The sequence below is a fragment of the Somniosus microcephalus genome, chromosome 1 (assembly GCF_052327205.1).
Source record: "Somniosus microcephalus isolate GS21.2 chromosome 1, FLI_Smic_1.0, whole genome shotgun sequence".
In the NCBI taxonomy this organism is placed as follows: Eukaryota; Metazoa; Chordata; class Chondrichthyes; order Squaliformes; family Somniosidae; genus Somniosus; species Somniosus microcephalus.
This window is the reverse complement of record NC_140987.1, coordinates 21,169,902-21,194,386: the sequence shown is the minus strand read 5'-3', so window position 1 is coordinate 21,194,386 and position 24,485 is coordinate 21,169,902. Positions and strand designations below refer to the sequence as shown.

The 24,485-nt window shown below is 45.3% G+C and overlaps 1 protein-coding gene across 5 annotated transcripts in view; it reads right to left on the bottom strand.

Moving 5' to 3' along the window:
- The window catches only part of add1 (adducin 1 (alpha)), a 113,209-nt gene that overhangs the window by 23,075 nt on the left and 65,649 nt on the right, over positions 1-24,485 (bottom strand). For 2 of the 5 annotated variants that reach the window (XM_085974421.1, XM_085974200.1), the window contains exons 11-14: positions 22,268-22,354; positions 14,041-14,130; positions 13,903-13,920; positions 12,584-12,670 (exon numbers count right to left, since the gene is read on the bottom strand). In XM_085974421.1, coding sequence (XP_085830547.1) covers positions 12,584-12,670; positions 13,903-13,920; positions 14,041-14,130; positions 22,268-22,354 — 282 coding nt within the window. The remainder of the gene's footprint in view (positions 1-12,583; positions 12,671-13,902; positions 13,921-14,040; positions 14,131-22,267; positions 22,355-24,485) is intronic. The other 3 variants (XM_085974250.1, XM_085974361.1, XM_085974302.1) reach the window with 2 other exon arrangements.

The window sequence follows — 24,485 nt, the reverse complement described above, 5'->3', positions numbered from 1 at the left end:
CCCTTGTCCTTCTAGGTGGAAGAGGATGCGGGTTTGGGAGGTGCTGCCGAAGAAGGCTTGGCAAGTTGCTGCAATGCATCTTGTAGAGGGTACACACTGCAACAACGGTACGCCGGTGGTGGAGGGAATGAATGTTTAAGGTGGTGGATGGGGTGCCAATCAAGCGGGCTGCTTTGTCCTGGATGGTGTTGAGCTTCTTGAGTGTTGTTGGAGCTGCACTCATCCAGGCAAGTGGAGAGTATTCCATCACACGCCTTACTTGTGCCTTGTAGATGGTGGAAAGGCTTTGGGGAGTCAGGAGGTGATACACTCGCTGCAGAATGCCCAGCCTCTGACCTGTTCTTGTTGCCACAGTATTTATGTGGCTGGTCCAGTTAGGTTGCTGGTCAATGGTGACCCCCAGGATGTTGATGATGGGGGATTCGAACTGGAGGTCGAAGATCAGCCATGATCTTATTGATATTGAATGGCGGAGCAGACTCGAGGGGCCGTATGGCCGACTCCAGCTCCTAATTCTTATGTTCATCTTCAGGCTATTGATCTTGGAAAGCATCACAGCTGAACCCAATCCTGCCCTCACCGAATTCCATATACACACACTTTCCATTACGAGCCACTGGAGTGGAGCTAATTTACAGAACAAATGGGAAACTGTTCAACCTCTGTCACCGCCAGTCCAGATCCAAGGTCGTCCCATCCTCTGTCGTCGAATTACAGTATGCAGACGATGCTTGCGTCTGCGCTCACTCGGAGGTCGAACTCCAAACCATTGTCAACACCTTCACCGAAGTGTACGAGAGCATGGGCCTTACACTAAACATCCGTAAGACAAAGGTCCTCTACCAACCTGCCCCCGCCACACAGTACTGCCCCCCAATTATCAAAATCCACGACAAGGCCTTGGACAACATGGACCACTTTCCATACCTCGGGAGCCTACTGTCAACAAGGGCAGACGTCGATGACGAAGTCCAACATCGCCTTCAGTGGTCAAACCCGAAACGTCAACTCAAATTTCTCTCCACGGATGTTGCCTGACCTGCTGAGTTTTTCCAGCATTTTCTGTTGTTATTATCGCCTTCAGTGTGCCAGGGCAGCCTTCGGTCGCCTGAGGAAGAGTGTTTGAAGACCAGGACCTCAAACCTAGCACTAAGCTCATGGTCTACAGAGCAGCAGTGATACCCATCCTCCTGTATGCCTCAGAGACATGGACCATGTACAGCAGGCACCTCAAAGCACTGGAGAGGTACCACCAACGCTGCCTCCGCAAGATCCTGCAAATCCATTGGCAGGATAGACGCACCAACATCAGTGTTCTTGCTCAGGCCAACATCCCCAGCAACGAAGCTTTGACCATGCTCGATCAGCTCCGATGGATGGGTCACATTGTCCGCATGCCCGATACGAGACTCCCAAAACAAGTGCTCTACTCGGGAGCTCCGGCATGGCAAGAGAGCCCCAGGCGGGCAGAGGAAATGCTTCAAGGACACCCTCAAAGCCTCCTTAAAAAAGTGCAACATCCCCACTGACACCTGGGAATCCCTGGCCCAAGACCGCACAAAGTGGAGGAGAAACATCCGGGAAGGCGCCGAACACCTCGAGTCTCTTCGCCGGGAGCAAGCGGAAGCCAAGCGCAAGGAGCGCACGTCAACCCAAGCACCCCACCCACCCGCCTCTTCAACCACCGTCTGCCCCACTTGTGACAGAGACTGTAGGTCCCGCACTGGACTCATCCGTCACCTGAGAACTCATTTTTAATGTGGAAGCAAGTCATCCTCGGTTCTAAGGGACTGCCTAAGAGGAGAAGGAATGGTCTGGAGCTGGTTTTTCCCTTTCCATAGCTATGGGGTGCCAAGTTAACTGCAGCACTCCAACAGCTTCCCCAGTTGCAAAAGGTTCAACAAAACTGTTTAAGGCTACCTTTGAGGTGATCTTACACCACTTCCAGTTAAGTAAACTGTCTCAAGCTGCAGTTATACTACATAGTGTGTCAGTGTATTATGAATCTATTGTTGAATCAGCAAAATCTGCAGTGTAACTGACCCACAGAATAGATGGGCGTTCTTCCATTCCTCACTGATACAAACATACAAGCTCAAAGAGCAATTCATGATCAGACGCCAAATAGCATTCACTGCAATAAGTCACTGAAGGCAATTAAATGCGTTTGACCTTTTTATAATATTTTGCACTCTACGGCTGCCAACAGACACATCAATCCTTAAAACCCTGTATATTATGAAAACATGCAAGTAAGCTGCAAAAAGTTATTGCCCTTACTGGTAAATGGACATATTGCCTGCCAGCAAAGCAATTTCTAGACTGGATTTGAACATTACTCTCAATTAACATTGAAATGGTTTTCTTCTTAATAAAATGGCCAATGGTCATTAGACCTAGCATGTTAATTGAAGCAGAGTACATAGGTTCAAGTTAGAAAAGTAAATTATATTACAGATTATGGAACACATACAGTATGTATGTCATTCCTAAGGCAATCAAGAACATGAAGGCATGCAAACATAAATATTAGATTGTTTCAACACAAGGCAAAGTCCAAACCAATACACGCAGTCAAATTCATTGTTTATTTGTTTTGCACACAGGACAGCGGGTCAATAGTAAAATATTTTTACTATTTTGTATCAGTCTTTACAGTAGAGGACACTAAAAATATCCCAACACTGGACAAACAGGGGGCAATGGGGGGGGGGGGGGGGGGGGGAGGAGCTAAACACGATTAAAATCACTAAGGAGATGGTACTCGGTAAAATAATGGGACTCAAGGCAAATAAATCCCCCGGACCTGATGGCCTACATCCTAGGGTCTTGAGAGAAGTGGCGGTAGGGATTGTGGATGCATTGGTGATTATTTTCCAAAACTCCCTGGACTCAGGAAAGGTCCTGGCAGATTGGAAAACTGCTAATGTAACACCCTTATTTAAGAAGGGAAGTAGACAAAAAGCTGGAAACTATAGACCAGTTAGCCTAACATCTGTGGCTGGCAAAATGTTGGAGTCCATTATTAAGGAAACAGTAACAGAGCATTTGGATAAACATAATTTAATAGGACAGAGTCAGCATAGTTTTATGAAGGGGAAGTCATGTTTGACAAATTTGCTCGAATTCTTTGAGGATGTAACATACAGGGTGGATAAAGGAGAACCAGTGGATGTAGTGTATTTGGACTTCCAAAAGGCATTTGACAAGGTTCCACACAAAAGATTACTGATCAAGATAAAAAATCACGGGATTGGGGGTAATATACTGGCATGGGTGGAAGATTGGCTATCTAACAGAAAACAAAGAGTTGGGATAAATGGTTCATTGTCGGGCTGGCAATCAGTAACTAGTGGTGTTCCGCAGGGGTCAGTGCTGGGACCCCAACTCTTTACAATCTATATTAACGATTTGGAGGAAGGGACAGAGTGCAACATATCCAAGTTTGCCGACGATACAAAGATGGGAGGGAAAGCAGTGAGTGAGGAGGACATAAAAAACCTGCAAAAGGACATAGACAGGCTAAGTGAGTGGGCAGAGATTTGGCAGATGGAATATAATATTAGAAAGTGTGAGGTTATGCACTTTGGCAGAAATAATCAAAGAGCAAGTTATTATCTAAATGGAGAGAAATTGCAAAGTGCTACAGTACAAAGGGATCTGGGGGTCCTGGTGCATGAAACACAAAAAGTTAGTATGCAGGTGATCAGGAAGGCCAATGGAATCTTGGCTTTTATTGCAAGGGGGATGGAGTATAAAAGCAGGAAAGTCTTGCTTCAGTTATACAGGGTATTGGTGAGGCCACACCTGGAATACTGCGTGCAGTTTTGGTTTCCATATTTAGGAAAAGATATACTTGCTCTCGAGGCGGTTCAGAGAAGGTTCACTCGGTTGATTCCGGAGATGAGGGGGTTGACGTATGAGGAAAGGTTGAGTAGGTTGGGCCTCTACTCATTGGAGTTCAGAAGAATGAGAGGCGATCTTATCGAAACATATAAGATTGTGAGGGGGCTTGATCGGATGGATGCGGTGAGGATGTTTCCACTGATGGGTGAGACTAGAACTAGGGGGCATAATCTTAGAATAAGGGGCTGCCATTTCAAAACTGAGATGAGGAGAAACTTCTTCACTCAGAGGGTAGTAAATCTATGGAATTTGCTACCCCAGAGAGCTGTGGAAGCTGCAACATTAAATAAATTTAAAACGGAGATAGACAGTTTCCTAGCAGATAAGGGAATTAGGGGTTACGGGAAGCGAGCAGGGAAGTGGACGCGAGTCTAGATTCGGATCAGCCATGATCCTATTGAATGGTGGAGCAGGCCCGAGGGGCCGTATGGCCTACTCCTGCTCCTACTTCTTATGTTCTTATACAAACAAAAAAAATGAAAATCGCAAATTTTCTCATCCCTCAAAAATGTTGACCCTTGGGATGTGGGCATCGCTGGCAAGGTCCACATTTATTGCTCATCCCTACTTGCCCTGGATACAATGGAGTGGCTTCATAGGGCAGGTTACCACATTGGTGTGGGACTGGAGTCACATACCGGCCAGACCAGGTAAGGACGACTGGTTTCCTTCCCTGAAGGGCATTAATGAATCAGTTGGGTTTTTTACAACAGTCTGACAGCTTCATGATCACTTTTAGTGGTACCAGCTTTTTATTTCCAGATTTTGTATTTGGAATTCAAATTCTCAAACTAACATGGTGGGATTTGAACTCATGTTCTGTGCATTACCAGTCCGAAGATATAACCACTACGCTACCCTACTTATATGCAAGGGTACAATTCAATCAGCCCTCCGAGAATGTGTCCGAGTGACTTCTTTATGGCTGTGCTTAGAGTGGGTGTCAGCACGCTCACTGACCATAGGAGCCAACAGAGCCAGGCCCTTTCCGGTCTTCATCTAACATTTACGCATACACACTTTCCCACTGGACAATGATCGGGAGCAGGGGTCCTCACTGGCTCTGACCCACCGCACCTCCTCACTCCCATCTCTCCCGAGCACAGGAGCTCCTGGTTCAGTCGTAGTCCCTCCCTACCACCAGCCCGCTGAGCTCAACTAGCTTGCCGCAGACCAACAAAAACACATTGCACAAAGGCTTAGCGCCAACAAAACTTCACATTAAACTGGAGGGCCACTAAAGAGAGAAATTCTGAAGAAATTTCTCAGGGGGAATATACTGCCATTGCAACCAATTACAGTTTATGATTATCCTCCAATTGATATGTAATTTTGCTCCGAATAATGAATTCATGTTTTGCATCATTTATTTGTGCTGAAAGTTCATCTACGGTAATCTATTGTTGCCCACAGAAGTGTTTCAGCAATCTGTGCAGCATCATTTTAATGCATCAGACATATTGGCCTAGAAATTCACTGGCACCCCGTTTGGGCGCAGCCCACTGAATTTCTAGGCCGTTACCTTTAAAAGGAAGTAAATGTGTCTGTTTTTCATTCTTGTAATGGAAGTCTTCCCCATACATCAGCAGTGTAAGCCCAGGTAACCAATGGGGAGGGTTACAGGGCCACCAACTCCAAGAAGTTTCTGATGCCATGTAAGTGCGTCACTCACATGATCCTCTCTTCTCATGCCAAATGAAAGCATTTGGAGATCTTTTCAGAAAAGAAAGGCAAGATTGTGTCATTGCTGTACAAAGAGGCCCTTGTGAAAGAGATGCAGTACATCCAGTTGGGTGAATTATAGGGTGTATGAAGAATGCTTCCATTCAACCAAAACAAATGAACAAGTGACGAGGTTGGTTATTGGTCTTCACTGCAGTATCCATCAGGTAGAAAGCAGAGTGCTTACAGAAAGTGGGGCCAGATGAGATTTTGAGATTCAACGTAAATCTTTTTAAAAAAAGCAAGTCACAGATAGCAGTAAGATCCAAACAGCAAGGCTTGGTGAAAGTAACAGGACTGCTCCAGGTGTAAACTCTGCAGGTGCCTTTCAGGAATAATTGGTTTAAGACTGGCTCAAGATATACAACTGGCTAGCAGACCAACCTTTCACCTATTAAACCTTGGATCAAATTCAGCAGAGATTGACGAGATAAGTGGCTTCTCTTTGCTGCTGCCAGAAGAATCCTATATTTGAGCAGTCTCAAACCTGATCCACAGCATAAAACTGCCCAAATTATCAGCTTCGATCAGAAGCCTTAAATGTGGCTGGGGTAGGAAGTACAAAAAATTCACACTGGTGCAGTAGGGAGGCGCACTTTTTGTGATTATGGCCACCCAGATTTGCAGACCATCTGCTTAAATCACTTGATGCTGCTTGATGAGCCCATTGGCAAGAGTTAACTTCATAGTTGGCCTTTATTTGCTTCAGTCAGAAAAGCTGAAGCCTCATCTGTTGTCTGGGTGCTGCTCAACATCCACTAGCACACACCCGACCATCTGAATCAGCCAATGCCATTGCCAGTCACCTACTAAAAGTGGCCAGAGCGCCCCCCAAAAAAGTCTTTGAACGGAAACATGATGGTGCCATTTTTTGTTGAAATGCCCCTAACCCCGCCATTGGCTATCACTTTCCCCCCACTCACATAATTTTTGAAGGCTGAATTCTCCATGAATACAAGAACATAAGAATTAGGAGCAGGACTAAGCCATTTGGCCCTTCGAGTCTGCTTCGCCATCCAATAAGATCATGGCTGATCTTCGACCTCAACTCCACTTTCCCGCCCTATCCCCTTAATTCTGTTAGTATCCAAAATCTATCGATCTCTGTCTTGAATATACTCAATGAGCCCAGATCATGTTGGTTTCCGCGATGGCTGCAGTACTTGTGACCAAGTACTTGCCCTAACCACCTTCATTGAAAATGGCTTTCAGAACATTTTTCATACTGGTGTTGTGTGCCTCGATCCAACAGCAGCCTATGACATTGTCTGGCACACTGGTCTTCCAATGAAAATAGAGTCTCCTGCCATATTGGACCATCTGAAGAGCATAGATCCTTGTTTAAGGAATTCCAGGAGTCAGTGCCAGATTCTGAACAATCTAATAAAACTTTGGCTTAGACTGGTGTTGAAGATCATGTGGATTATCTACAATGATGGTTCTGACTCTTGCAAGTAAGTGGGAAATTACAGAATCATAGTATTTAAGAAAGAAAGAGATAACTCATTCATATAGCGTTTTTCACGACCTCAGGATATCCTAAACACGTCATAGCCAAGTATTTTTAAAGTGTAGTCATTGTTGTAATGCAGGAGATACGACAGTCAAATTGCACACAGTTAATTCATATCTTATCTTAAAAGGTTCAAGGAGTATCTGTCCCAATAATCCTAGATATTGATTCACATCAATACCTAGGATTATTAGTGAATGCCAACTTCAGCCTGAACACAACCCGCAGAAGGGCATTTTTGTTTTTTCCTCAATTTTCTTCAATAATAGCAAAGTTCCAAATAAAGTTAAGCTTGTGGCATACAAGCCACATGTCTGAACAGTTCTCCTTCATGGATCAAAACTCCAAAGCAGTCAATGGAAAGACTTCCTTCGGTCAATATGAAAGATTCAGAAGCAAGCTGTAGGGTGGATTTATGACAAAATGGAGAAATGGTTACAGGGAGAATTCCAGTCTACACCAACCCGTCACTAACTATCTTAGAGGAGGAAAGTCACCCTCAAGGCATGCAAACCTTTGCCAAAGCCGCTCACACGAGGACTTGGATGAAGCAGCTGATGAATAAACTTGGTACTTAACATTGGACTTAGATGCTCAGACATCAAGACGGCTAGCATTGGGGAAAGCTGTCCTATGTAGATCATTTCAAACTGAAAACAAATGTACATTGTAAAGATGTTGAGGACAGCTGCTAGATGATAATGGGAAATGAGAAAACACATTCAGCTATCAAAGTTTCAGCAGATAACCGTGACTGGTTGCAGAGGTAAAGAAACTTCCGCTGAAGCTCCACATCTCACTGCTGGAACCCCTGTTCAACAGGGTATGGTGTGCCCCCATGCCGAGGTCATGAGGTTGGTGGCAATGCATTCATATTTTATGGCGTGTTGAGCTGTTCATGTTGCTGAACATGAGCTGCTAATATCTGCTGTCCATCTAGCAAGAACTGCAAATCCACACTTGTCTGGTTGGCTCTCTGTGGTGGATGATGGGGCTAAACAAGGGAGAAGAGTCTCTTTTGGCCAAAATGTATCCAAGATATCACACAAGCAATGGTCAACTGGAACAAAATCAATTTAAGACTGTGGGAATTCAAGGTCAATCTTAAAGATAAAAAATTGGTTGAAAGGTGGATAACAATGGGTACTTATTAGTGGAATCATATTGGGGCAGGGAAAACAATTGTCAGTCATTAACAGTGGAGTGCTACGGACATGCCTGGCTTAGGTGTTGGATTACTAAGTATGCCATGGCGGGGTCACAGGGTAATTATGGATAAGAAAACAATTTCAAGATTTACCTTTTCTAATGTTCTAATAAAGGTCAATGTAAGCTTGAGGAACAGTATCTCATCTTTTGATGAGGCACTTTACAGCCTTCCAGACTCGGAGTTCAACAATTTCAGATCATAACCACTGCTCACTTTTTTCCGGACAGCAGCTGCTGGTAATGATTCTGCTGTTGCCATTTACAGCTCCTCTAGATCCATCTTTTGTTTCTTCACTTGTCCCATTACCATCTCCCTTTTGTCATTTAATCGCAAAGTCACAAATGACATCCTATGTGACTACGACAATGGTAAACTATCCCTCCTCGACCTGTCTGCAGCAACGTTTCCTCTAAGCTGCGCGGCCGCACAGCTGTCTGCCGGTCCCGCACAGCCTGGGACCTGCATGTCAAATGTGAAATTTTTTTGAATAGGCTGCGCAGCCTGTTAAAGGGACCGCGTACCCCCAAAAAAAATTAGTGGGAACATTGGTCTGCAGCCTTTGACACAGTTGACCACACCATCCTCCTCTCCACCATCGTCCAGCTGAATGGGACTGCACTCGGCTGGTTCCATTCTTATCTATTCAGTTGTAGCCAGAGAATCACCTGCAATGGCCTCTCTTCCCACTCCATTACCTCTGGAGTCTCCCAAGGATCTATCCTTGGCCCCCCTCCTATTTCTCATCTACATGCTGCCCCTTGGCGACATCATCTGAAAACACAGCATCAGTTTCCATATGTACGCCGACGACACCCAGCTCTACTTCACCACCACCACTCTCGACCCCTCCACGGTCTGTAAATTGTCACACTGCTTGTCCGACATCCAGTACTGGATGAGCAGAAACTTCCTCCAGATGTTAGGCCAATGCCACAAATTCCGCTCCATAGTCACCGACTCCATCCCCCTCCCTGGCAACTAGGCGAGGCTGAACCAGACTGTTCCGAACCTTGATGTCGTATTTGACCCCGAGATGAGCTTCCGACCACATATCCGCACCATCACTAAGACCACCTATTTCCATCTCTGTAATGCTGCCGGACTTCGCCCCTGCCTCAGCTTATCTGCTGCTGAAACCCTCATCCATATCTTTGTTACCTCTAGACTTGACTATTCCCCGCACTCCTGGCCAGCCTCCCAGCTTCCACCCTCCATAAACTTGGTCATTCAAAACTCGGCTGCCCGTGTCCTAACTCGCACCAAGTCACGTTCACCCATCACCCCTGTGCTCGCTGACCTACATTGGCTACCGGTTAAGCAACGTCTCCATTTAAAAATTCTCATCCTCATTTTCAAATCCCTCAGTGGCCTCGCCCCATCCCATCTCGGTAACCTCCTCCAGCCCAACAACCCTCCGAGATATCTGCACCTCTCCAATTCCGGCCTCTTGAGAATCACTGATTTTAATCGCTCCACCACTGGTGGCCGTGTCTTCAACTGCCAAGGCCCGAAGCTCTGGAATTCCCTCCCTAAACCTCTCCGCCTCTCTACCTCTCTTTCCTCCTTTAAGATGCTCCTTAAAATCTAACTCTTTGACCAATCTGCCCATATATCTCATGTAGCTCGGTGTCAAATTTTGTTTGATAACGCTCCTGTAAAGTGCGTTGGGACATTTTACTATGTTAAAAGCGCTATATAAATACAAGTTGTTGCTGTCTATTGGAGATCTTCCCTTTAGTTCTTTCCTCCCAGCTTTCCCAGCCTCTATACTTGCTTAAAACCTGTTGCATCTCTAACTTTTGCTAGTTCTGATGAAAGGTCAACAACCTGATCGTTAACTCTGTTTCTCTCTGCACAAATGCTGCCTGACCTGTTCAGTATTTCCAGCATTTTCTGTGTTTTCCTTTTCCATGCTGTTTACAATCCTCCAAGTTAACCCTCCTTCCAATGCTGAAAAGCCCGAGTCTCACCAGTCTTTCCTTGGACCTCTTACATTCGGTTAATAACTGACCAGTCACTATGGGTTTTTGCCAAGCTCGCTTGCAGGCCAAAGCTCTAAAGAGTGGGCCTGCTGGACAAGTGGAGCAGGAAATTACCGGCACTCTGTTAATAAGCTGCAAAGCTGCAGCTGGTTAAACATCAACAGCCATGGCTTGTGCCACACTGTGCTTAAGATCTGTGGGCTAAGCCAAGTACAGGAAACTCTTTTATCCGGCACCGATGGGACCGGCGTGGTGCCGGTTTATCAAAAAGTCCGAATTACAGAGAGGTATAGTTAAAGGTACGAGAGCTCCGTACACAGCAACAAAGCCAGGCTTCCCTGTTGCTTAGCAACATGTGCAGGAACCCCGATTGCACAGCCACAGATCGAGGAACGGCCACTAATATGAAGTAAAACTTACCTGAACCTACTCCTGAATTTTGCCGGTTAACCGAAATTTCTGGTTATTTAGGTGCCGGTAAATCGAGAGTTTCCTGTATATTTTAATCCCTATATGCGCACAGTCCACATTGACGATAAGAAATCCCAACCCGAGTGTGTTTTTCAGTAGCTTAGTTTGGAGGTTGTTGTGATGGGTTTCCACGTGTGTCAGACACCCAAGTAACATAAAAAAAAATCTTTCATTGTTATCTTGCAACTATTAACACATGTACAACATACAATTAACACATGTACAACATCCATTGGGGGCGGGGGCTTTTCAGCTGTAAATATATCTGAGTGTCGGCCCAGGGCCATCATCAGGTGAGGACTGCATGCATTTCCATCAAACTACAGGACAGGACCAGTGTGTCTCAGTCAGCAAACTGATATTTATGAACATTTCATCCTAGCACTGCTTTATGCTTTGGTTTGGCTAATTGCACAGCAGGATTAATGACTAACTTGTTTACTAGATAAGCAGCTCATTTAGCTATCTGAGATGCAAGCAGCCAGCCTGATTACAAGTGCACACAAATAGTCTGTACAGCTCCTTTAAAGTATGAACCACAAATCCCACAGAACAAAATAGACACTCTTATGCCCACATTTTGGTTTTAAAAATGAATTTCCAATGTAGAAAATGTAGGCCCTAAATGCTCACATGGAAAAATGTTAAATGTGCACAAAACCCTTATGCAACAGATGAAAATAAGGATTTAGGCCGCAAAGGCAAATATGGAAGTGCTCACAAAAAATGTCACCTACATCTCCTTTCACTCCATGTGGTCCTCCAGCTCCATAACTCCTGAACACTTTGCTCCAGACTTTGGCCATCTACACATGCCCTTCCTCCCCTTTGCCCACCACGATGGGGAAGGCCATTAGCTGCCTCTGTCTACTTTGCTTTCATCTCCTCTCCCCTTTCTTATAGAAATGAACTTTACAGAATGTATAAAGTACTAGTAAATCTCAGTGTCCAGAGAAGACACACTGCTGAACTAATATAGGTGGTCTCAGCAAGTTTTCTTTATGAGGGTCACGTGTCAAATTTTAAGGAGGGGGTGAGGAGGCTAGGAAGAATTCCTTTACTACAAAGTACTCAGTCTCTTGAGTGAACTTAGCTATCGCCAACGTTTTGGGGGATTCCATTAATTTCCTCCCATGGAGGCCTGCCATTTTGGGTCTCGCTCACATCCATGAAGCAAAATAGGTGATCTCCACAAGAGAGGAATATTGCCTCTCCTTTGCGGGGCACAGGCATAAATGCTCCTCTTACTGGGAGCTGAGGGACGGAATTAATATCAGGAACATAAATTCACAGTGCAGATACTGCAGCATGTTTAGCAACGAGTCTAAGCTTCAAGGCCACAAGTCCATGAATTAAGCTCCACTTTGGTTTCAAATACTTCCCTTCTAGTTCATATTGCAGGATTTGGGGGGTTTCTAAATTTATGTTGCATGTTTGCAAATTTGACAGAAACATTGCTGGAAAAATCTGACGCTTCAGCGATCACATTGTTCACAGGCTAAGTTTGCCCACTTACTGCATTGAAGTTAGAAAACATCTAATGCAGCATTACATGTAAGCATAACATCCGTGAGCAGAATGCCAAATAATTTTGCTGTGAACATTTGAATTTTAGCTTGGTCCTATAAATCACCCAGCACTATTCTTACGGATTCCAGTAAACCAGAGTTTAACGGTGACAAACTAGGTAACAACAAGCGTTTTAGGGTAGAGCAGAGTTATTGGGTGAGGAAAAGCATTAATAGGTGCAGAGTTCAACAACAACAGCTCAGTAAGTACCTTTCTAACAGGGTTAGCGGGGTTTAAGGCTTGCTCTGAGAGATCGAGACCATCAATAAACTCCGTACAGTCTGAGAGTGGTGCATCCTGCAACAGTAAATTGAATAAACAGTGCAAACCATACCCTCCCCTTAAAGACTGGATAACTCAAATCCACGATATCAAGTCATTTTCATGCAACTTATGTATTCCAGCAGCAGGGTGGCTAGGAGAGGATGGCATGCAGGCTATAACCCAACTCTGGATGATGTGCACATAGGGGGTTTCAACCAGTCAAACTTTCATGATCTCATACACTATTACATTTCTTTTGGTGAAGTTTCTATAATAAAGTAACTAATCCTGTATTAAATATGTGCTGTGAACAAAACTACCTTTTCTCTTTGGGGTGCCGGACATTAATTGTTGAATCTTGCGTCCCAGCTTATTAATGCTTGGAAAAAAATAAAATCTGGTGCCATTCACTCCATCTCAGGTAGACCAAAGGGTTTGAGAGATGTAAAAGATGAATACACCAAAAGTGCCATTCCATGTTTCCAACTTTCTTATACCAATAACAACTGGATAATTTCAGACAAATACAGGAGACAATGAGTCCCTTGAACCATTTTTACTCTTAACTAGTTTTCATTGTGCAGAAGTAGCCATTCAAACTCACAATAGTTACACAGATCATAAAGTATGTTAAACAACTTGTGTTGTTCATTGAAATCATTAAAAAAAAACATTAAATTTTAAAGCACATTTCGAATCATACTGAAACACATCATGAGCTACATGAATTGATGAAAATAATCAAGACATTAGCTTCTAATCCTTTCATATCCAAGATATTATCTGCAACCTGCAAACAGACTCCATACAATTATTACATACTTCAGTTAGTGCAATAGTATTCAGGGGAAAGTTTTCCAGTTTAAATTCCACGTGGCATTTTTAGACACTTTACTATTTTGAACGACAAAACCATTTCTTTACGTTAAGATCTTGTATCAGAGGCCCAAGAACTGCCCAGAATTTAAACTTTGAACCAAACTTGACCAATCCCCATTCAATTAAACAGTACAAAGTCAAATAAATGAGGTTTTGAAAGCCTGACTAGTGTACTCAGCATGCTTATGTAATGGAGTCATATTTTAAAGTATTAAAAAAATACTGAAACATGCACAGATGATTGCATTCAGCAATGGGTCGCAGGAGCTCTGATTGGCATGCTATTATTCGACTGTCAATATTATTTTTGCTCTGCCATATCTGCATTCCTGTTTGAATATTTTGCATAATATATTAGACACAGTAGAGTTATCACCAGCACTTACCTCCCACATAGACAAATTCTGCCATTCAAAGAATAGTGTTTGCAAAACGTTAGGCAAAGATAATGACAGACAAACTAGATGCTAACAGAAAGAAGTGCAGAATATTTTTCTTTTATATATAGAATGTTAAGTTCTCACCTGAGCAAACGACCTATCCAGTACAACACCACAAAGTAACTGAGATTGAGGCCCTGCAGTCTTTATATCCTGTAAATTTTGTTCCCGAATCTAAAAAGGGAAAGAAAATTAAGGAAATCATTATTTTTCTCTTCATGAATGTGGGCCAAACTTTATTTGCCCATCGCATTCAGGCATAACTCATTAACTATACAACATGTGTACTTTCGTTTGGCTTACTAAATGGTACAATTTCTCACTTCAGTTGGTCTCCCTTTTCCCAATTCCATATTTGAGGTCCCGTGAAGGGAGACTGTGAGCCGAGTCTCAATTTCAACACAGTGGAGGAATAGCATGAGACTATAGCTTATCAGGTACAAAAGAGGAAAGTTCAGGAGAGCACTGACTTTTAGTATTGATGATGAGAGAGAGAGAGAGAGAGAGATAGAGATAGAATGATAGACATTTTGATTGGATGTTACAGCAGAGAGTGGAATGTGCAAGAATGCTGTACAAAGAATCTCCCAGATAATGGAGCAGTATTTAAGCCCAGAATGGATTTGGGCTTTATGGAGTGTTAAGAGTTGTTGAGGAGAAAAGAAGTGATGGACACCAAACAGGAAACCAAGCTTCTTGCGCACAACTTTAGTACTGGAGATTTGAGAGCTCTTTTTGAGGTTAGAGGAGCTAGATAGGCCAAGGATACCAACAGATGGAGGATTAAGAATGAAAGCATCAAGGGCAAGAGATGGTAGCTACTGATTAAACTTGAGAGGCATGAAGACCAGGTACTTGATGAACTGAAACAAGATTTTCATTGCTGCACTGAATGTCATGGAGTAGATTAAGATAGAATCATTCAGCCACTGCTCTTTGCAAGGAATGGAGGATGCATGATCTGAAGCGAGTTGATGAATATAGAATTAAATAATCAAGAAACTTGGACGATGCGTGAATGAGGCCACTAATGCGAAGGGGGAGCATGAGAAGATACAGCCGAGGAACTGCTGACGTAATGTGGGGGAAAAAAATCCAAGGATGAATCAACTACAGCACAGACGTATTCATTTGAGGACACTAGATAGCCATGAATGCAGCTTTGATGGGAGAGCATATGATGGTAACTTGCTTAAGAGTACACGGTGATAGACTAACAAGGTTTTGGAGTTATTACAGGCAGTGTCAAATGATTTGAAGTGCTCAACAGCAGAGCTTGAAAGGTGTGCAACTTAGACAATAGTGCAAGGACTGTGCTAAAAATGATCAGGTATTAGACCAAAGCTTTCAAGGTACAGGATAATCTCTGTTAACAGCAGTTTCCATAACTTTACAAAGTGCTCAGGTTAAGGGCAAAAGGGCAGTAGCTGGCAGGGTAATAAAGGGGGTTGGAACAAAAATAAATAAATAAATAAATAAAGGGGGCTAGAACAAAGAACAGCAAATGAAGATATTTGGCAAAGGAACCAGGGGGTGATGAGGAGAATCTTTACGCAGCAAACTGTTATAATGTGGAATGCACGACCTAAAAGTGTGGTGGAAAGCAGATTCAATAACAACTTTCAAAAGGGAATTAGATATATACTTGAAAAGGAAAAATTGGCAGTGCCATGTGGAAAGAGCAAGGGAGTGGGACTAATCGGGTAGCCTCCTGTGCTGTAAGATTCTACAATTCCAATCGATGCTGTAGCACAATAGGTCAGTACAACAACGTGCTGCACTCAGGCAACCCCTCACCCTACTTCATTCAACTTAGCTTTGTAACAGCATTACAACTTAGTCTTCAAAATAACTGCACGCTTAGAATTGAAGAGTGAAAAAACTGGATTGTGCAACTGCATAAAAATTTATTTTCACAGACACTTCATTCAAATGCACATACTGGAAACCCAAAACTCCTTAAAAGCACCACTTCATCCCATCTTTAGTAAAGTTTATAAAATAGTTATTAAAATAATCTTTAGCTTTTAATTTGCCCCAAAGGTGGCACTTCAAAAAAATATTAGGTTACCAAGTCAATAATGTGCAAGCTGGCATGATTTCCACCCAAGCGGAAATGATGTTGCCAACAACTCATTCTTAATATGAGCACAACACAATCCATAAAAGTACATCAAAAAATATAGGAAGGAAGAAATACAGCTTTGAAATTGAATTAGGAAATAAAAGAAGAGCCTGTAGCTAGAAATTTAAAAATGCATCTATATCCGGATACTGTACTGGCAGGAAATGGAAACAAAACAGATCAAAACATTTTTTTAAAAATCCCCCAGGCAAGGCAGCATCCCTTGGGTAACAGCAGGTTCTGCAGAATGTTCAAACAAAATACATGCTTAATTATTGACTAGCTTGGACAATTGCCTGACTACCTTAAATTCCTGGACTTTAATCAAGAGATCTATCAAAATACAATAAACAATCAAATAACTGCATGACATTGCGAGCTTCGGCTTTTGCTTTCAAATTGTTTGGACCTTTCAGCCTGGATGCAGAATCAGATACTTATAAGATTACAGAAGGACAAGACAGATTAGTAGAATGTGCAGATAGATGACAGATGCAGTCCAGTGTAGATAAATGTGAAGTAGTACATTTTGGGGAAAGGAGCAAATGGGAAGAGTGGAGAATATACATCTAGGGGTACAGAGACACCGATCAATAAAAGGTGGGAGTGCAGGAAGAAAATCCCCCAAAAAGACAAAGGCCTAGAAATTCAGCATAGCCACGTTGGGGGCGCTACAGCATGGCGTTCGCTAACTTTGGCGTTCGCTAACTTTTGCGCCCGGCGCAACTTAGCGCCACCTTCGCCGATATTCAGTTGCATCGCCCCAAGAGGTTGCTGCTGCGCTAAAGCAGGCGATGCACAACTATCATTAGGCGCTAAGCCGGCGATCCGGAGCGCTAACACCGAAGGCGGGCGCAGCGCAGGTGCGGTGAGTTGCTCACTGAGGGTAGACAGTCGGGCGCCAGTCAGCACTTAAAGGGGGAGGGTGGAATTGTTTGGCTGCCACGCCCTGCACACTGCAGCCCTAAGGCAAGGCCTGAACACTGCTTCTGGAACTGCTCCACGCCCAGGAGAATGGAGAAGGCCAGGGAGAGAGCGCAGTGCTTCGGCGAGGGTGACCTGAGGCTGCTGGTTGGCGCAGTGGACCGCAGGCACCATATCCTCTTCCGAGGGTGGCAGGAGGCCGCTGCCCGCCGAATATCGGAAAGCATGGAGGAAGGTGGCAAACAGGGTCACGTCCAATGGCGTGGTTGGCAGGACACCAACCCAATGCCGGAAAAAATTCAACAACCTCCCTCGGGTTGTCAGGGTGAGTACCCTTTCCAGTATCGTCCTCATCCCTGCATGTGCACCTCACTTTATGGCCAAAGGGGCCTGAAAGCCCTAATGGCCAGCCCTCATCCAGCAGCTATGGGACTGTCATGAAAAGCACTTGCACATTCAGGACTTTAGACAGTCAGGGCTATTCAACCATGGGAGGCAGTGCGGGCGAGATCAGGGCTTGGCACTGTACTTGGCGGCCGTCCTCTCTCTTGCAGGGCAAGCTGGCGCATAACAGAAGACAGCGGCGACAGACTGGGGGAGGCCGTCCTGACCTGAAACAGCTGAGCGACCTCGAGCAGTGAGTGGAGCGGATCATGGCAGGCCGGCTGAGTGGCCCCGTCGCCACTGGAGATGCTGACCCTGTTCTGGGCATCAATGGTAAGGTCATCACCTTTTTGACCTCTCTCTTTCCACTTGCGCCTCACACCAGCATCCTTTGCCACTATCGAACCAATGCAGTGCACAGCAGCACTCATGCCTCCCTCGCTGCCGCCCTGTCCTCACTCTAAAGCAACTCTTGTGCCTCCCTGCTTTCAGATGGTGACTCGCTAGGTGAGGAGGCGGCCCCTCAAGCTGGCACTGTGTCCGAGTCAGACATAGAGGAGGAAGAGGAAGCCGGCCCATCAGGGACACCCTCAGCAGAGGCAGCCCATGGTCATGATGGTGACACGTCTTCCCTGGAGGGGAGCAGGGGGGGGGGGGGGGGGGGGAAAGGGTCGGAGGAGAGTGAAGCTCCGGGGACCAGCGGGCTGCAGCAACGCAGGAGGGGTGGGGAAGCTTGGCGGCCTTCTCCCCGGAGGGTGAGTGCAGCCTCCAGTCCAGCTACGGTGAGCGCAGAGGAGGTGCGGCTTCTAGCAGAAATGGGCGCCCAGGCTGAGCGCAGGCACACTGAGCTCATGGCTGCAGTGGCAAGGATGCCTGACTCGAGAGTCACTGGCAAGGAGTGTGCAGGAATTTGGGGCAGCACAGGCCAGGAGTCTGCAGGACTTCGCGGCAGCATAGGCTAGGAGTCAGCAGGACTTCGCTGCATCACAGGCGGCTTCTAGCCAAGTGCTCAGTCGTGCCGTGCATTCACTGGCTGGTGTCATGCAGACACAGACCAGGGCCACACGGGCACTAACTGCTGCCACCCTCGCTGGATCGGCCAGGCATCGCCGGGGCACTCGCCGCGCCGCAGCAGCCCAGCAGTCTGTGCTTCAGCAGATTGCTGCGCATGCTGCAGTGCTGGCCCGTGCGAGTGCCAGTGAATCAGCCGACCAGGGAGTGCCTGTGCTCTGTCAGGTTGGCAGCATTCCTGCAGCCAACACTGTCACTCCTCCACTGCAGCTGCCACCACCCGTCGGACAGACTACTGCCACCCAAGCAGAGTTGGAGCAGTCAGCAGCCGGCCCCTCCAGGCCGAGAGCTGGTCCAGGCCGACCCCCAAGGGCATCTGCCGTCTCGCCATCTGACCCTCAGCAGCCTTCCCCCAGCCTTGCTGCAGCCACTGGGGTCCCATTGAGGAGCTGCTGCAGGGCAGGTAGGGGCCAGTCACGGAAGCGAGACGGATCACCCTCGCAGGGGAAAAAGTAGAAGGTGTGGCCAAATGTTTTGTTTTATTTATAAAGGCCAAGACTGCTGTATTTGTTTTAGATGTAAAGGCCGAGACTGGTGTATTTCTTTTATATATAAAGGCCGACACTGGTGTATTTGTGTTTTTGGGGAGGGTTTCTCTCCATTAGTTTGTCATGTGGGAAGGGCACAGAGATGTCACAGTAAAAAAAATTCTTAAATCGCACTGTCCAAGTTTTCTTTTGGAAGTCCTGGTTGCCCTGCTCGGCTGAGGGCTTGTGGAGCGGCTACATTCATCTTCTGCCATTGGCACAAGCCATTCCGAGAGGGGACCTAGAACCGAGTTGCAATAAGCCGCCGATGGGTGGCCCTTGCACTTTCTGCCTCCCTCCCGTGCTGGTCCTCCTCCTCCTCTGGTGGTCCTCCAATGTCTGCTGGCAGTGGCTGAGTCCTGCGGATAGCCAGGTTGTGCAGCATGCAGCACACGACAACGAAATGGGAGTAGGGCTCCCCCGGAACGATCCAGACAGCGGAACCGTTGCTTCAGCACGCCGATTGTTTGCTCAATTATGTTCCTGGTTGCTTGATGGCCGTCATTGTATCGCTCTTCAGCAGGGGTGCTGGGCGCACGGAGCGGGGTCATCAGCCAGGTGCACAAAGGATAGCCTTTGTCCCCGAGTAGCCATCCTCGTGGGTGAGGCTGGGCCTCGAACATGTCTGGCGCAGGATGAAGGCATCGTGTCTGCTGCCTGGAAAGCGGGCATTGACAGCTAGGATGAGCTGCTTGTGATCACACACCAACTGCACGTTGAGCGAATGGTAGCCCTTCCGGTTGCGGTAATCCTCAGCATTCTCTAGAGGTGCCCACAAAGCCACATGCGTGCAGTCAATGGCGCCCTGCACCATGGGGAAGCCCGCTAATACTGCAAAGCCCATTGCACGCTCTTGCTGCTTGTCCACGGTCATGGGGAAGGAGATGAACTGACTTCTCCTTCTGAAAAGGGCATTGGTCACCTGGCGGATGCAGCAATGTACCGTGAACTGGGAGATGTTGGAAATGTCCCCAGTAGCGGGTTGGAAGGAGCCGGTGGCATAGAAGTTGAGAGCCACCATCACCTTCACTACCACCGACAGAGACGTCCTGCTCCTCAGCTGTGGCTGCAGATCTCCGCGAAGCAGGTGGCAGATCTCAGTGACCACCGCCCTTCTGAATCGCAGCCTCCAAACACACTGCTCCTCAGACATGTTCAGATATGAGAACTGCTGGCGGTATACCCTGGGTGGGTAAGGCCTCCTTTGCCGACGCCTGTTGGCCCTTCTCCGTCTGGCCATGACTGGCACTCTCTCACGGCGTCTCTGAGCCCTTTGAATTCAATGGAGAAGCCCGACGTTTCCACCCATTGCAGCCCCCATTATATGTTTCCAATCAATGCTATGACACTGAAGTTAAAGACAAGTGCAAAGCTCTGGCCTGAAGCCACAAGCACCTGTGCGAGTGTTGAGCCAAACCAGAAAGCTCTCTACCTTTGTCTCTCTCCAAATATCCGTCTCTCACAAAGAAGGAGTGGAGCAAAATGGCTGCCATTTATACTGCAGGAGGAGTCCCCTTTAATTAGCGCCCCCCCCCCACGCCCCGCAGCGACTGGGAACCGTTCCCCTCTACCAGTCGCGGGGGGCGCCAGGCGCACAATAGGCCGGCGCCACTGAATTTCCGGTTCGGGGCGCACAAAGGGTGTTGCACCATGAAATGACGTCAGGATCTGTGCGCGCAGCTGAGCGCGCGCAAAGGTTTTGTGCCGCCGCTAAATTTTAACTGAATTTTGCGAGAGGCGCAGATCGCGCCGTGCCCGGGTGCTAGCCGCTTAACACCCCACTTCTCCTCCTCCTAAGGCGCGAGCGGCTGGCGCAAACAACTGAATTTCTAGGCCAAAATGTGAGTCTAGGGTTTTTATACATAGACAATGAATACAAAAGCAAATTATGAATTTGTTCAAAAATATTGGTACAGCAACAGATGGAGTACCGTGTGCAGTTTTGGACACCCCATTATGTTACAGGCATGGAAAGGGTACAGAGTCACTAGAACGATACAAGGAAAGAGAAGTTATAGTTATGAAGAAGATTTTAAAAACTGGCTCCGCCTCAGTGTAACAAAAATTTAAGAGAAATCTAATAGATGTTTTTAAGATTATAAAAAGATTTTGAGAGGGTAGATAATTAAAAATTGTTTCCATTAGTTTGTGAATTGGTAACAAGGGGACACGGACTCAGAATTATGACCAGAAGAAAAAACAGGTGAAGTTAAAAGAAATGTTTTTGGAACATGGAATAATTTACTACAAGTGGCTCTTGAGACGGAGAAAGTAGAATAATTTAAAAGGAAATTGGATTAAGTATTTACAAAGGATACAGGGAAAGGGCAGGGAAATGGAATTGAGTAGATATTCTGAATAGCTGGCATCAGCACAGACCTGATGGGCCAAATGGCCTCGTGCTAAATGCCAGATTTCCCTTACAAGATGCCGGAGAAATCGATCGGTATCGGCTAAATCAGATTGCATGTTTGAGAATCTCCCCCCTTTTTAATGTCACAGCTCTGGAACAAGTTGAGCTTCCCGTGATGAAATTTGACTCCGTTTAAGTTTAATTTATCATTTTCTGGCTGAATTTGAACTTTTAAAAATATTTTGAGCATCGCAGGCATTATCATCATCATGCGGGCACCCAACCTGCACAGCAGAGAAAGGCACTGGAGCATGAAAGCACTGTGCCACGTGATTGCTAAGATGTGGGGGGTTAGATCCCACTCTTTCCCATTTAGGGAGGTGGGGGGCATGTGACAGGGGGGGAAAAGAAAGAAAAGACGACTTCCTCGCTTCTCTATTTGATGCAGAATCATAAACGCTAGCATAAAGATTTCCTTACAGATAGCAGAGGAGATCTCGTACTACAGCTTTTGTCATTGCAAGGTGTCTAGCGGATGTTAGTTAGGCAAGGGTTTTAAAAAAAAATCTGCAATGCCCACAAGTTAATGCGACTTTTTAAACTACCATCTGGTGGGGAAAAATGTTTTCCACCTTCTCCTTTCTATCCTGACCTGCCATTTCAAGAAAAGCTCCTAGAATCTCAAGTACAAAAAGCTTGAGACCATTGACTAAAAAGAACCCCAGACAGCAGTTTGAAATGCCATGGATAGATGTATTGCTATGTGCTGCATTTCTAGTGCTAAACAGAACTTTCTAAATTAACACTTTCTTCTGATTACGTCAACTGCTAAAATTCAAGAAATATTCCTGAAAACAGCATTAAAAAAAGAAATACAGCGTTTGGTTTCAGAATAAAACACTTTCTTTCAAGCCATTCTTGTCCTACCTTATTCCTCATCTCTTTGAACTCACGTGGGTCAGTGTTTAGTGGCACAAACTGGTTGGGAATTGGACCAGCGGCTTCTTTTGTCCACTATAAACATCAAGAATATCAAATGGTCAGTATCCAAGTCAGCTTTTATAATTACAGAAAAAAATGAGACTGTAGACTGAAATAAATCATGCAGTTTACTAAAAACATTCAGTGCTTAAACATGGATTGCAGCAAGAGCATTGAACCAATGATGGCACGGTGTCCCTCGTGTCTTAAGGCAACTGATCGCGATTGTTCACAAGTCCTGTCAATTGTGTTTGTTCATAAATATAGTCGACCCTCACTAAAAGACTCAAACCACTAGCACCAACTAGCAATTAGGACTTAAAAAAAAATAATTCTACGTTTTCTTCAGTTGAGGAAACATTTGCCCAGTATGACTGTCAAATTGATCCGGACATTAGCATTCTATTCCGTGGTCACAACCATTTAAAGCATGGCCCATATATTGTGATTAAAGAATTCTTCCGAACTCCTACAGAGAACAGTGCTATCAACTAAACATTTTAATCGAATGCACTCACTATTTTGCTACTGTCAACAAGGGGTTAAGTTTTAACAAGAACATTTTCTTTGTAAATCACAGTGGTTAGCCAATAAAGCTGTGCCAACAGATTATTTTAGTGACTTACCACTGGGCATTATGCAAAGGATATTTTATAGTGTGCTCCAAAAGTTGAAGGATGCCAGTGTTGGGAAATAGAACATTTTCCCACCAGACATTAGGATTAAGTACACCCAGATCAGATACAGTGTAATTAAATGAGTGATAAATCTCCTTCTACTCTGGTCAACAGATGCACTTACTTTAGTCTTGGAGCAGTACCTCCCCACTGTACAGTGATATTTCAATTACTCATAATAAGGACATAAGAATTAGGAGCAGGAGTAGGCTATCCGGTCCTTCGCCCCTGCTCCGCCATTCAATAAGATCATGGGTGATCTTCGACATCAACTCCACCTTCCCGCCCGATCCCCATACCGCCCCCCCCCCCCCCCCCCACTTCCCCTAGAGTCCAAAAATCTACCTATCTCAGCCTTGAATATACTCAACGACTCGGCATCCACAGCCCTTTGGGGTAGAGAACTCCAAAGATTCACAACCCTCTGAGTGAAGAAATTCCTCCCTATCTTAGTCTTAAATGGCCGACTCCTTATCCTGAGACTATGTCCCCTCGTACTAGACACCCCAGCCAGGGTAAACAACCTCTCAGCATCCATCCAGTCAATCCCCCTCAGAATCTTATATGTTTCGATGAGATCACCTCTCATTCTTCTAAACTCGAGAGAGTAGAGGCCCAATCCACTCAATCTCTCCTCATAGGACAACCCTCTCATCCCAAGGATCAATCTAGTGAACCTTGTGGCCTCTAACATGAAGAATCATAGATGGTTTTGTGCAGTAGAACTGAACTGAGACTGGCAACTTCAACTGGAAGAGAAGCAAGGGGAAGATAATGGACCAGAGACTATAGTAAAACCAAGTGCTACTAAGAAGGTGCAGAATGTGCACGTACACCATTGATTCATTGCTCTGCAACATTTACACAAAAGCAAAATTAAAGCATAAAATGACCAGTAGAGGGGAAGGAGGGGGTGGTGGTGTGATATCGGTAGTCCAGAAGCTTGGTGAAGGAGTATTTTGGGTGCAAGTCATGAGTGGGCATCACCAAAGTTCTGTACTGACATTAAAGATTTACTGGAAACCACAGTGCTAATTTATCTTTGGAACCTTTTCAGCAGTTAAGGACATGAACACTAGAATTCACAACCCAGATTTCACAATATTCCAGTGGTTAATTTAGTGATTTCTAGCATTGCTCATCACTTCTGAAAAAGAGTACATTTTCAAAACCACCCCACAACAAAACCACCACAAGCAAACTTTAAGCACTTTATGAATTTTTAATTTTTTTTTTTAAAAAGGCTGGATCCTATCCTCCATGCATACTTTTTCTGTAAAACGGTGGGTCTGACTAGATGATCATAACTTGCAGCCAACATAGGCAACAATTAAGTTTCTACATTTCAATGTATTTAAACTGAAGTTTTGACCAGTTGATCAGAACCCACCAAGCGTATAAACAATGTGCAGAGAGAATAAGCATGAGCCGCCTCAAGTCCGTGAATGCCATGGACTTCTTTATTCCTCTCAGAAACAATGCATATA